This window comes from Amblyraja radiata, chromosome 28 (assembly GCF_010909765.2).
Source record: "Amblyraja radiata isolate CabotCenter1 chromosome 28, sAmbRad1.1.pri, whole genome shotgun sequence".
Classification (NCBI taxonomy): Eukaryota; Metazoa; Chordata; class Chondrichthyes; order Rajiformes; family Rajidae; genus Amblyraja; species Amblyraja radiata.
Window position 1 is genome coordinate 722,052 of NC_045983.1, and position 15,286 is coordinate 737,337.

The following is a 15,286-nucleotide window of genomic DNA, read 5'->3' on the forward strand; positions in this document are numbered from 1 at the left end:
TCACCCCTTGAAAGGGACTGAATTTCATTCCTCGCCAACAGGGCAACCCCGCCCCCTCTACCCACATGTCTGTCCTTTCGATAGACATAAAACGCTGGAGTAACTCAGCCGGACAGGCAGCATCTCTGGGAAGAAAGAATATGTGACGTTTCGGGTCGAAAACCTTCTTCAGACTAGGAGGATATTTAGGAGGCTATGCCCTGAGTCACGTTGCCCCACAGGTTCCTACAGGGAGGTTTAGCAAGCTTCGTAGTGCAAGAGGCTGAGAGGTAATCGCATGTGACGGTATAAAATCATGATGGGATTAGAAGTGACTCATGTACATGATTTTCTCCGATGTTTTACAGTGGAGTCCGAAAATAGATGGCATAGATTTAAGATGACAGGAAAAACATTTAGCAGGAACATGAGGGGCAAATCTTTCTCACATATGATACAGGGCACATGACATTAGGTAGTGGTTGAGGCTGATGCAATAACCAGATGTAAATCTCTTACTGGAGAGCGATTGCAATAAGATCTTACCGCCATTTAAAAAATAGCAACATAATTAGACCATCCGGCCCATCGAGACCAGCCATTCGATCATGGCTGATTTTTTTAATCCTTCATAAAGCCATTCACCTGCCTTCTCCCCGTAATATTTTACGTCCTTGCTCATCAAGAACCTATCGTTCTCCGGTTTAAAAATGCACAATGACATAACTTCCACAACCGTGTGTGTGGCAAATAATGACGTGAATTCACCACCATCTGGCTAATTAAATTCTTCCTCATATCCAATCTTAGGCATGGCGTTTGATTCTGAGGCTTTGCCCTCTGGTCCAAGGCACTCCCTCTAGTGGAAGCATCCTCGGCACATGCACTCTATGTGGGCCTTTCTTATTTTTTTCGCCTTCCATCACGATGAGGAATGTGGAGTAGTCACTGTGGTGAATCTTTATGTTAAAATGTATTTTGTGTATCTTGTTGCTTTTTATTGGTATGACTATAGGGCAAATCAAATTCCCTGACACACTTGGCTAGTAAAGTATGATTATGATTATGATTCTTTGATGGGGATGTGCTGATCGGCTATTTGATCAGCAGGTTCATAAGATCGTGGGGTTCTACAAATATTTATCGGAGTTAGTAGAGCCGCTGCCTCGCTGCGCCAAAGCACCGATTCGATAATGACATCGGATGCTGTCTGCCTGGTGTTTTCTGTTTCTCCCCATGACATCATGCATTTCCTCCCATTGCACCGGTTTTCCCACCCCACATCCCCAAAACGTGTGATTATAGGACAGGCGACGGCCATTGTAATGCGCGTCACTACCTCGCAAAGTTGAACACATTATTTTCAGCTCTGGATAATGTCAGTGTTTGGACATTTAAACGAGACAAGGATATGTGGACTTCGAATCGCAGAGTACTGAAAAGGATCCGTTGGCGCAACTCGTCCAAATGATCAAAATGCCTAATCGAAACTGGTCCAATTTGCTAATTGGCCGATATCTTTTTTAAGATTTACTATTCACATATGTGTCTTTTAAATGCTTTCACAGTAACTGCCTCAACCACCTCCTCGGGCAGTTCATTCCTTATATCCAACATACTTTGATTATAACGGTTGCCCTTTAGATCACAACTATATGTTTCTCCACTCGAATTTCACCGACGTCGTTTGCTTCTTGATTTTCCGACCCTGGGAAAACTCCTACCATATATTTGGCTAGGCCATTTAGGACTGAAGTGAAGATTTTTTTTGAAGCCTGAGAGTTGTGCATCTGAAGAATTCGGAGTAAAATACGTAGATGAGTTGCCTAAAATCAATGACAACGTCACGGCGGCTTCAGAGAGGGTATACAGGAGATTACATTATACGTTGAACTCAAAAATAGCAAATGAGCGATTACTCCAATGGGATTAAATTATAGGCCACCCAATAGCTATAGGCAGATGGACGATCAGATATGTAGACAGATTGTTCAGGATATTGTAATGGGTGACTCTAAGTTCCCGAATCTGGTCAAGAAGATTAGACGCAGCCGAACGCGTAAAATGTATCCAGTAAGGTTTCCTTATATTGTATGGGGATACTCCGACCCGAGGAGTGACTATACTGGACCTTGTTTAGGGAAACGACCCTACACACATGACTGATGTTGCGATGGAAGAGCATTTTGGAGATAGCAATCACAAATTTATATGCTTTAAGATTCTTCTGAATGGGGTTAGTTTGGGAAAGTACTAAATTGGGCTAAGGTGGATTACAATGACATGAGGTTGGAGCTAAGGAGGATAGATTGGCAGAAATTGCTATTAGGAAAGTCCACAAATGACTCGTGGGAGTCTTTTAAATGCCATTTGATCAAAGTGCAGGATCAGCATCTTACTCCAAATGATAATGACGGCGAGGTAAGAGACATGATGATGGCCAAGGAGGTTGTAAGTTTGCTCCAAAGTAAAGTGAAGCGAATGTCGGGTTTAAGAAGGTGGCATCAGACGGGGCTTATGAGGAATATAATCGGAGTTGGAAAAACATCAAGTGGGCGATTGGAAGGGCCAAAAGGGGCCATGAAATGTAATTGGGTATTGTGTTAATGAAAATGCCGAGCCTTTATATACGCCCGTGACCAGGAAGAAAGTAGACCCGCTCAGGGACAAAGGAGAAAATCTGTGCTTGAAGTAGCAAGATGTAGGCGAAATACTAAACATGTACTTTGCATGTGTATCCACCGAGGAGAATTAATTGGAAGACAGCGAGACCCATGTGGAGAAAACTAAAATGCGGAACCGAGAAGGTGGTCTTCCGGAGGTACTTCAAGAACATTAAAGATAGACACAAAATAATGGAGTAACTTAGCGGGACTGGCAATGCCTCCGGACAAAGGCAATGGGAGATGTTTCGGGTCGAGGCGGTTCGATGTCCGTAGGACCTGATGAGATCCATCCCATGTTATTGACCGATGCAAACAGAGACATGGGGGAGGGGGCGGGGGGGGGGCCCATTGCTGAGGATCTTTGCTTGCTTTCCAGCCATAGAAAAGGACTGGAGAACTGGAGAGTGGTAATAGTGTTCCTTTGATTAATCAGGGAAGTAGAGAGGATCTCGGAAACTAGAGGACAGTAAGTCTCAGCTCGGTGACAGGTAGATTAGTGGAGAGAAATATCCGTGATAGTATTTACTACAATTTGGAAAAGATTGGGCTGATTGGGGATAGCCAGCAGCACTTCGCCGCGGTAGGTCGTGTCATACTGTCTGAGAGGAGATTTCCGAGGAGGTGATCAGGGAGGTTGATGAAGATAGCTAGGTATGTTACAAAATTTTGAGATTTTAAAAATCAAGTCTGCAATTTATCCCATCAGATAAAGCATAAAAATAAGTTTAATTTGATACCTAATTCACTTTCATATCTCAAGTATTTAAAAAGTTATGGCCATTTTCATACTCGGAAATTAGCATCTTGTTCCCTATTGATTTTCTATGGACATAACAAAAAAGCTGTGATCGTGAACAGTCAAAAGCCCATAACTTTCTTAAAAATTAAGGGAACTGAATGAAATTTTCAGTTATCATAGATTGAAGCATTCTGAAACAAATATAAAATAATCTTACTTGGATGACCTGAAATTAAAGCATATAATTAGTTAGTTACCCAATTGTAGCTAATTCCAAACTTCAATTACTAGATCTAAACATCTATCTATTTCTTAATAAATGATTAACATTTTTAAATAGCCTAAGTGTCCAAATAATATACACAAATAATTCACAATAAAACATTATTTTTAAATCTCATTTACATTAATTTATAGACCAAATGGAAGGAATTTAGTGTTCAATTGCTGTAAATAAATGCCCATTTAAATCAGCTTTCCAGTGGGTCCCTGTGGAACGCGCTGGTTTAGAACGTTCACATTGCGCTAGATTTGTGCCCCAAATGCCGAGAAAAATACTGCGGGATATAATGGGCCCAAAATGAGCTGCTCGCAATATTAAACTTTGTATAAAGGGATCTTTAGAAGCCCTTTTTAACGTAAAAATAAACAGCCTACATTCCGTTTTCCCCTGTATGAGATCCGGCCCGTTGTCGGCGGTCGGGGGTTTAGAGCTTAATTTTTAAACTACTATAACAAGTAAGGAAAGCCCTTAAAACTAATAATAGCTCAAGCGAGGGAATCTTCCAGCGATTTTTCGTTAATAATTAACTAGGCTGAAAAACCTCGATTGGAACAGCCTAGAGAAAATAGCGTTTTAAACCCGCCCCCTCTAAACGGCGCCAAAATCGCGCACACGAGCTGGGACAGATTTTCAGCGACGCTTCAGGTAGGCTTTGCAACATACCTACTAGGTAGATGTTGTATACATAGATTGAAGTAAGACCAATATTTGATTCGGACGCTCCTGGTAGGCTGATCGAGAAGATGCGGATGCACGGTATTCACGAGGTCGTCTGTATTCAGAACTGGCTTATTCATATAAGACAGGGGAATGTGGTGGAAATTAAACATTTTGGCTGACGGTATGTGGCCAGTAACGTTCCTAAGCAATCTGCGTCGGGCAATCTGTTGTTTGTGATGGATACAGTATATATATATATATATGCAGAGGGATATTCGGGTCCAAGTTTGTAGATCAATGAATGTGGTGGCACAAATAGCTAGGGTAGTAAAGAAGGCATATTTAATGCTTGCCTTCATTGCTCGAGGCATTGTATATAATAGTCAGGAATTCATGGTACTATAGGACTCAGGCCTTATTTGGAGTATTGCGTGTAGTTCTGTCTCTTTCTTCACTGGAAAGACGAAGAGGCCTCAGAAGGAGTGCAAAGTACCTTTGCCAGAATACTGCGTGTATTAAAGGGTTTCAGATAGAAACATAGAAACATAGAAACATAGAAAATAAGTGCACGAGGAGGCCATTCGGCCCTTCGAGCCAGCACCAGCATTCATTGTGAGCATGGCTGATCGTCCTCAATCAATAAGCCGTGCCTGCCTTCTCCCCATATCCCTTGATTCCACTAGCCCCTAGTGCTCTATCTAACCCTCTCTTAAATCCATCCAGATACAGCGAGAATTTGGATAGTCTTGGTTTCTTTTTTTCTGGCACAGCAAAGCATGCGGGGACAATTAATACAATTATGAGGGGCACGAATAGGGTAGTCAATCAGTTTATTTTTCCCCACGGTGTTTTCAATAGTGGAGAACATAGATATAATGCTCGAGAATGGAGCGTTTAATAGAGACTTCACACGGGAGGGATGGTCCCCCAACGCAATATTCCACCTCTCCATTAATTCCAATATTACTGGCCAGTGGGGATAGGGGCTTTCTGGAGCGCTTGCATGGGTGTTGTAGACCGAAGGGACCGGTTTCCTGAGGGCTAGTATGGACATTGTGGGCCGAATGGATTATTGGGCTGGACGCTCAGTCACATTCCTGGCAGCTCAGTAACACATGCCTGGCGGGCTGGCAGCTCAGAAACTTCCAGAAATTCTGCCGAAAACAGGTTATCACCTGTGAGACTGTGAGGGAGAGAGAAGGGGGAGAGGGTGGACAATCAATTTTAGACATTTTCTTTTTTTTTTACTGATCAAAGTAATGAATGGTGAAAGTCTATGCTTGCGTGGATCTCTGGAGCGCTAGTATGGGTTTTGTGGGCTGAAGGGACTGGTTTCCAGGGCTAGTATGGACATTGTTGACTAAGTGAATTATTGGACTCGCAGTTCAGTGAGTCATGGCTGGTGAGCTGGCAGTTCACTAATTCGTGGCTGGTGGGCTGGCACTTCAGTCACTTCCAGCTGGTGAGCTGGCAGTTCACTGACTCATGGCCTGGTGGGCTGGCAGTACACTGGCCTATGGCTGGTGAGCTGGCTGTTTACTTACTCATGGCTAATTGCCTGGCATTGATGTCACTCACGGCTGGCAGGTTGGCAGTTCACTTCGTTACCCCACCTACCTTCACCCCCCTCCCCCCACTCTGCTCCTTGCCATTCCCCTCCTTCATGCATTCAGTCCATCTCCCCTCAACCTCCCCCACCACCCCCCCCCCCCCCCCCATCCCCATGCACTATTAGTGGCTCTACGACAGATTTTCCTGCCCGTTAGGTGCCCATTGTGAAGAATACGCAGGCATGGCAAGTGGAAAAAGGATTTATTAAAGTTTAAAATGTGAATGATTCTTAAAATATAACATCAATTTAAATGTTAAATATGAGATTTATTAAGTTCAGTTCTTTCTTGTTGTGTGTCTCGTGTTCTGCTGATCACAGGCTCTTGATGTCACTTTGCTGTTGATGAAAAAAATAGACAATATTAATATACAGAGCTTGAGCGGTCAAATTTTAACAAAGACAATCTGAGAATTTACCTCAAAACTCATCATTCAGTACAGGCCAGCCAGCAAATCCATTACACAGCACTTCAGTTCACGCGGAGTGCGGGCCAGGCAGCAAATCCAATCTCACAGCACTTCAAACGGAGTGCAGGCCAGGCAGCAAATCCAATGTCACAGCACTTCAAGCGGAGTGCAGGCCGACCAGCAAATCTAATGTCACAGCACTTCAAGCGGATTGCAGGCCACACAGAAAATGCAATGTCACATCACGTCAAGCGGAATGCAGGCCAGCAAGCCAATCAAATGACACAGCACTTCAAGCGGTGTGCAGACCAGCCAGCAAATGCAATCTCACTGCACTTTAAGCGGTGTGCATGCCAGCGAGCAAATGCAATCTCACAGCACTTCAAGCGGAGTGCAGGGCTGGCAGCAAATCCAATGTCACAGCACTTCAAGCGGGGTGCAGGGCAGCCAGAAAATCCAATCTTACAGCACTTCCAGCGGAGTGCAGGGCAGCCATCAAATCCAATCTCACAGCACTTCAAGTATTGTGCAGGCCAGGCAGCAAATCCAATCTCGCAGCATTTCAAGCGGAGTGCAGGCCAGCCAGCAAATCCAATCTCACAGCATTTCAAGCAGAGTGCAGGCCAGACAACAAATCCAATCTGACAGCATTTCAAGGGGAGTGCATGTCAGCCAGGAAACAATCTCACAGCACTTTAAACAGAGTGCAGGCCAGCAAATCCAATTTCACAGCACTTCAACCCGACTGCAGGCCGGAATATTTACACAAACACACACGCACCCTCCATCTCACAGCCACACACACACACACACACACACACACACACACACACACACACACACACACACACACACACACACACACACACACACACACACACACACACACACACTCACACACACACACACACACACACACACACACACACACATACACACACACACACACACACACACACACACAGATTCACACACACAGATTCACACACACAGATTCACACACACACACACTCACACACACACACTCACACACACCCACATACACTCATACACACATACACGCACGCGCACACACACATCCTCCACCTCACACATATTCTCACACATACACACACACACTCACAAACACTCACACACACACACATACACTCATAGACATACACTCACACACACACACACAACTCGCACACACACACATTCACACATACTCACCCACGCACACACACTCCCACACACACGTACACAAATAGGCTCTCACACACACATACACTCATACACACACACTCATACACTCACACACACACTTACAGAAACAGACTCACACACATATGCACGTATTCGTTCGTGCGCTGTATTCTTCTGTGTTCTATGATCGAGTTCCATGGTCCAAACATGACATTTAAGAAAGGCGTTAAGTTAGACAGAGTGCAGATTTACCAGAATACTATCTGGGCCTTCGGGCTTCAGTTAAAGGAAAAGGACGTTCTTTTATTTGGGGCATTGCTGGCAGACCGATGATCATATTCAGGTGCGCACGATATGATGGACATGGATAAAATGATGGTCGACAACACTTTTCTCAGGGTGGACCATTCTACAAACAGTCTAGGTTTTTGTGATAGTATCTCTTGGTGGCGGCGAGGGCAAGCGGGTCTAAAGTTAGATTTGTGTTTCCCCAGCTTCCTCTACACCACAGGCAATTTACTGATCGCTTTTGCCACTGCGGGTAAGTGACACTCAATCCTGTCTGGGGAATCGTGCATTTATCTCAGCGCATGGTTGTGTCCTTCGTATGGTGAGTCTGACAGTGTTATACATGTGAATGTGCTCATTGTTGTGTGTGTTGCTGTGCTTCCTTATAAGCGTGTGTGTGTGTGTGTATTGATGTGTGTGCCTAAGTGGTGCATGGCTGTGCGTGCGTTTACTCCATCTGTGTGTGTGTTTGTATATGTCTCTGTGCATGTGTGCATGTGTGCATTTGGAAGAATGGGCTGAAAGATGGCAGATGGAGTTTAATGCTGATAAATGTGAGGTGCTACACCTTGGCAGGACAAATCAAAATAGGACGTACATGATAAATGGTAGGGAATTGAAGAATACAGTTGAACAGAGGGATCTGGGAATAACCGTGCATAGTTCCTTGAAGGTGGAATCTCATATAGATAGGTTGGTAAAGAAAGCTTTTGGTATGCTAGCCTTTATAAATCAGAACATTGAGTATAGAAGCTGGGATGTAATGTTAAAATTGTACAAGGCATTGGTGAGACCAAATAACATATAATATAACATATAACAATCACAGCACGGAAACAGGCCATCTCGGCCCTACAAGTCCGTGCCGAACAACTTTTTTCCCTTAGTCCCACCAGCCTGCACTCATACCATAACCCTCCATTCCCTTCTCATCCATATGCCTATCCAATTTATTTTTAAATGATACCAACGAAACTGCCTCCACCACTTCTACTGTAAGCTCATTCCACACCGCTACCACTCTCTGATAAAGAAGTTCCCCCTCATGTTACCTCTAAACTTCTGTCCCTTAATTCTGAATTCGTGTCCTCTTGTTTGAATCTTCCCTATTCTCAAAGGGAAAAGCTGATCCACATCAACTCTGTCTATCCCTCTCATCATTTTAAAGACCTCTATCAAGTCCCCCCTTAACCTTCTGCGCTCCAGAGAATAAAGACCTAACTTATTCAACCTTTCTCTGTTACTTAGTTGTTGAAACCCAGGCAACATTCTAATAAATCTCCTCTGTACTCTCTCTATTTTGTTGACATCCTTCCTATAATTGGGCGACCAAAATTGTACACCATACTCCAGATTTGGTCTCACCAATGCCTTGTACAATTTTAACATTACATCCCAGCTTCTATACTCAATGCTCTGATTTATAAAGGCTAGCATACCAAAAGCTTTCTTTACCACCCTATCTATATGAGATTCCACCTTCAAGGTATGGTGTACAATTTTGGTCGCCCAATTATAGGAAGGATGTCAACAAAATAGAAAGAGTACAGAGGAGATTTACTAGAATGTTGCCTGGGTTTCAACAACTAAGTTACAGAGAAAGGTTGAATAAGTTAGGTCTTTAGTCTCTGGAGCGCAGAAGGTTAAGGGGGGACTTGATAGAGGTCTTTAAAATGATGAGAGGGATAGACAGAGTTGATGTGGATCAGCTTTTCCCTTTGAGAATAGGGAAGATTCAAACAAGAGGACATGACTTCAGAATTAAGGGACAGAAGTTTAGGGGTAACATGAGGGAGAACTTCTTTACTCAGAGAGTGGTAGCGGTGTGGAATGAACTTACAGTGGAAGTGGTGGAGGCAGGTTCGTTGGTATCATTTAAAATAAATTGGATAGCCATATGGATGAGAAGGGAATGGAGGGTTATGGTATGAGTGCAGGCAGGTGGGACTAAGGGAAAAAAGTTGTTCGGCACGGACTTGTAGGGCCGAGATGCCCTGTTTCCGTGCTGTAATTGTTATATGGTTATATGGTTATATGGTGTGTAGGTGTGGACCTATGTTTGTGTGATGTGGGGGGGGGGTTTGTATGGGTGTATGTGTGTGTCTGTGTGTGTGTATGTGAGTGTGTGTGTGTGGTGTGTGTGGTGTTTGTGTATGTGGTGTGTGTGTGTGGTGTTTGTGTGGTGTGTGTGTGTGTGTGTGTGTGGTGTGTGTGTGTGTGTGGGGGTTGGTGTGTGTGTGTGCGCGAGAAGCGCGAGCTCGCGCTGGCGCGCGCGCGAGCGCGCGGGGCGCGCGCTGCGCTGCGCGCGCGCGCGCGAGAGCGCGCGAGGCGATCGCGCGCGCCGCTCGCGGGCGCGCCGCGCGCGCGCGCGCGCTCTCGCGCAGCGCTCGCGGACGCTCCTGCTCGCGCTCGTCTGCGCTCCCTCTCAGAGATCGAAGAGAAGGAGAGAGATTGAGAGAAAAGACGTGTGCGCCCACGTGAGGATGACTTACCATCTCATGCCCCTGGTCTCTGCCTCATCCTCACCCTCACTCTCTGTTACAGCCTCGGCTCTGATGCTGTTTCCCGCTATCGCATTAATAGGAATGGGAGGAATGTTGGTGCTCACAACAAACATAAAGGTATTCTATGGTCATTCGTCCGGTTTCAACAATAAAACTTCAAGATCATAGAGACATAGAGACATGGACACATTGAAGATGGGTACAGAAGTAGGCCATTAGACAATTCGGCCCATCGAGCCCGCACCGCCATTTAATGTGATCACGGCTGATCATCCAATATGTATCCCATTGATACTTTCTCGCCATATCCCTTGATTCCGTTAGACCTAAGAGCTGTATCTAACTTACTTGAATCCATCTATCTAACTCTCTCTAGAATATTGGGTGAATAATAAATGCAATAACAGTTAAGGTGGTCGTGAAGCTTAGTAGCAGGGCGACAAACAGCTGAGCAAGAGGATCAAGAATTGGCAAATAAAATAAGTGTGACGTGTTAAATGTGGTGATGCTAATCCCCGGCACGATTATCATAGTGTACTGTAGAACCGTCTCGAGTATTGTAGTGCAGAAGGATCACGGAATACAAGAGCACAGTTTACCCAAAGTGGCATCACTAGAGGTACATAGGGTGGTGAAGAAGACTATTGACACGCTTTATCGGTTCGGGAATTGAGCAGACATCGTTACATGTTACGACGACTTGGTACAATGGTAGAAGATGTTGCTGAGGCTACACTTAGAGTATTGTGTTCATTTTTGGTCACCCTGCAGTAGAAAATACGCTATTAAACTGCACAACAAAACGTTTATGGGGATGTTGCTCGGACTCTGGACTACAGAGATAGGATTGGCAAGCTAGGACATCATTCACAGAGGTGCGGCCCTCCCTCACAGTGACCTCTTGGACAGTGCGGTACTCCGTCAATCCTACTCGACCCACGATGTGACGCTCTCACAATACAGCTGTCCCTCACTGCCTCTCCCACAGTACGGCCTCCCCACAACAACACCCTTCCCACAGTGCGGCACTCCCTGAGTACTACCGGTCCCAGAGGGCTGTACTCCCTCAGTACTGCCCCTACACGAGTTTGAGACTCCCCCAGTACTGACCCTTGACAGTACGCCACTACATGTGTGCTGCTGCTCCAATATTACGGAATTTAGTTAGTCTGCAATCTGCACTCCACCTCCCACGCCGCGGCAGACCCTGAGACATCTACTTGTGATAACTAAAACGACTCTAATAGTCGGAAATGCCGTTGCAATCGCGCTGAACTTGCCACTGAGGAATTGGAGGCGTAGGTGTGATTTCTTTGCCAAGGTGCACAGGGTCAGCAGTGAAGACCGAACATATTCCGGCCTCCAGTGACCGGGCGTGGGAGAGTGTTGAATATTCTTGGAGCTTCTGTGCGGTCTCGATGACTGTTTACTTTGCATGGACCTGCAGGCTGGAAATCTGTTTGGGAGGAATCGCTCCACAGTGATCACCTTGTACAACGGAGCCTTCAGTACCGGTGCAGCCGTCTTCCTGCTGGTCAAGGTGAGGAAAGTGTCAACAAGCTGTCTTAAAAACTCTTTTCGGGGCGAGGGGTTTAGCTGTGATGTTTGTATGGGGGTACTACCGTTCTTTTCCTTGGGTCAAGAACATATAATTTAATTTAGGCGGGAGAAATAGTTGAGTGTTCGTTCAAATTCTGTGGGTGCATGTGGCAGGTTTATAGATTTCGGGCGAAAGGGGAAGGGTGGGGGTGGTTCGATGTGGGGAAATATTATTTCAACCTATGTAGGACAGAAAATGCTGGAGTAACACAGCAGGCGAGGCTGCAAAGCCAGAGGAAGTGGAAGATACGCTTAGCGACCATTCTTCCTGCTGATTGTGCAGGGTGTGTTGCGGGATAAATCTGAAATCTATTTGGGAGTGGCGAAACAAATCCTAACCAGTGAGGGGTGTTTGATTGGCTGATGAGCGGACAAAGGCTAGAGGTGAAAAAGACAATGGAAGGGAACAAATTAGAAAAGGCAGAATGCAAGCAAATGGAATGGTGTAGATATTGAAAGAGAAGGATTGAAAGAAGAGTGAAATAGACAATACAGACGAAGAGATGTTGGAAGAACGAGGCAGTGCAATTGGAAGTGTGAAGTGGGATAAACGGCTGCACGCCACAGAGCATAGTGCATAGACAAAAACAGTACTGGAACGGGCTCTTCGGCCCAAAATGACTTTGCTCAACATCATGCAACGTTCAGCGGATAACTTCTGCCTGTACATGATCCATGTCCCTCGATGGCCTTTGTATACATATGCTTTTCTAAAAGTCTCTCAAACGGCACTACCATGCCACTAACTAATACTGACAATGAATTACACAACCCTACTCATTGTGTAAAAAAATAACTAGCCAACTATCCATCCATCCATCCAACTTTCCATCCATCCTTCCTTCCGTCAGTCCGTCCATCCGTTCATCCGTCTATCCGACTGTCTGCCTGCCTGCCTGCCTGTCTGTCTGTCTGTCTGTCTGTCTGTCTGTCTGTCTGTCTGTCTGTCTGTCTGTCTGTCTGTCTGTCTGTCTGTCTGTCTGTCTGTCTGTCTGTATGTATGTATGTCTGTCTGTCTGTCTGTCTGTCTGTCTGTCTGTCTGTCTGTCTGTCTGTCTGTCTGTCTGTCTGTCTGTCTGTCTGTCTGTCTGTCTGTCTGTCTGTCTGTCTGTCTGTCTGTCTGTCTGTCTGTCTGTCTGTCTGTCTGACTGTCTGTCTGTCTGTCTGTCTGTCTGTCTGTCTGTCTGTCTGTCTGCCTGTCTGTCTGTCTGTCTGTCTGTCTGTCTGTCTGTCTGTCTGTCTGTCTGTCTCTCTGTCTGTTTGTCTGTCTGTCCTTCGTCTGTCCCAGCAGGAATCCAAATGGACGAGGGGATTGAAGGCTGTGTGACCAAGTTTAATGATGATACGAAAATAGATGGAGGGGCAGGTAGTATAGAGAAAGCATGGACTCTACAGAAGGCTTCGACAGGTTCGGAGAGTGGGCAGAGAAATGGCAGATCGAATATAGTGTAGCAAAGTGTGGAGTCATGCATTATGGTAGTAGGAATAACGGCGTAGACTATTTTCTAATTGTGCTGAGAACCCAGAAATCTGAGGTGCAAAATAACTTGCGAGTGCTGGCGCAGGATTCCCCAAAAAGTCCAGTGGTTAACTAGAATGATCCCAGGAATTAGTAAGTTAACATCATATGAGCGTTTGGTGGTACATGGTCTGTACTCGCTGGAGGTTAGAGGAACGAGGGGGGGGGGGGGGGGGCTAATTGAGACATACAAAATAGTGAAAGGCTTGGATAGTGGATGTGGAGAGGATTTTCCTACGAGTGGGAGAGTCTAATGTTCCCGATGTTGGGGAAGTCCAGAACCAGGGGCCACAGTTTAAGAATAAGTAAGCCATTTGGAACGGAGACGAGGACACACCTTTTCTCACAGAGAGTGGCGAGTCTGTGGAATTATCTGCCTCAGAGGGCAGTGGAGGCGGGTTCTCTGGATGCTTTCAAGAGAAAACTAGATAGGGCTCTTAAAAATAGCCAAGTCAGGGGATATGGGGAGAAGGCAGGAACGGGGTACTGATTGGGTATGATCAGGCATGATCACATTGAATGGCGGTGCTGGCTCGAATGGCCGAATGGCCTACTCCTGAACCTATTGTCTATTGTCTATTGTCTAAGACTAGAGTTCATAGCCTCAGAAAAAAACACGTTCTTTTAGGAAAGAGATTAGGAGAAATGTATTTAGTCAGAGGACGGTGCATCTGTGGAATTATTTGCCATAGAAGGCTGTGGACGGCGTCAGTGAGTATAATCAAGGCAGAGATAGATAGATCTTAATTAGTACAGGTGTCAAAGTTTTTGGGGAGTAGGCAGGGGAATTGGGTTAGAAATGAGAGATAGATCTGCCATGATTGAATGGCGGAGTAGACTTGATGGGCCGAAGTGCCTAATTCTATTCCTATTCCTATGACCTATGACCCAATCCCTGCGGAGTTCCATTCGTCACAGACCTGCAGCCTGAATATATACCATCCACCACAGACCTCTGTCTTCTCTGACCTGCCCAGTCCCGAAATCATATGACCGTCATCGTGAATCCCGTACACCTTAATCTTCTGTATTCAACTACCGCGAAGGAGTACATAGATTTGTCTTCTGTTTCCCACATCCACCGCCCTATATTCATCAATTTCCTTCGTCACCTTTCCAAATAACTCAATCACGTTGGACAACACATGTAACCATAACCATATAACCATATAACAATTACAGCACGGAAACAGGCCATCTCGGCCCTACAAGTCCGTGCCGAACAATGTTTTCCCTTAGTCCCACCTGCCTGCACTCATACCATAACCCTCCATTCCCTTCTCATCCATATGCCTATCCAATTTATTTTTAAATGATACCAACGAACCTGCCGCCACCACTTCCACTGGAAGCTCATTCCACACCGCTACCGCTCTCTGAGTAAAGAAGTTCCCCCTCATGTTACCCCTAAACTTCTGTCCCTTAATTCTGAAGTCATGTCCTCTTGTTTGAATCTTCCCTATTCTCAAATGGAAAAGCTTGATCACATCAACTCTGTCTAGCCCTCTCATCATTTTATAGACCTCTATAAAGTCCCCCCTTAACCTTCTGCGCTCCAGAGAATAAAGACCTAACTTATTCAACCTATCTCTGTAACTTAGTTGTTGAAATCCAGGCAACATTCTAGTAAATCTCCTCTGTACTCTCTCTATTTTGCTGACATCCTTCCTATAATTGGGCGACCAAAATTGTACACCATACTGCAGATTTGGTCTCACCAATGCCTTGTACAATTTTAACATTACATCCCAGCTTCTATACTCAATGCTCTGATTTATAAAGGCTAGCATACCAAAAGCTTTCTTTACCACCCTATCTATATGAGATTCCACCTTCAAGGAACTA

The 15,286-nt window shown here is 45.2% G+C and overlaps 1 protein-coding gene across 1 annotated transcript in view; it reads left to right on the forward strand.

Moving 5' to 3' along the window:
* Positions 1-15,286, forward strand: part of LOC116989131 (solute carrier family 43 member 3-like) — a 43,962-nt gene that overhangs the window by 8,848 nt on the left and 19,828 nt on the right. The window contains exons 3-5 of the mRNA XM_033046356.1: positions 8,026-8,072; positions 10,364-10,440; positions 11,771-11,863. Of these exons, the coding sequence (XP_032902247.1) occupies positions 8,026-8,072; positions 10,364-10,440; positions 11,771-11,863 (217 nt within the window). The remainder of the gene's footprint in view (positions 1-8,025; positions 8,073-10,363; positions 10,441-11,770; positions 11,864-15,286) is intronic.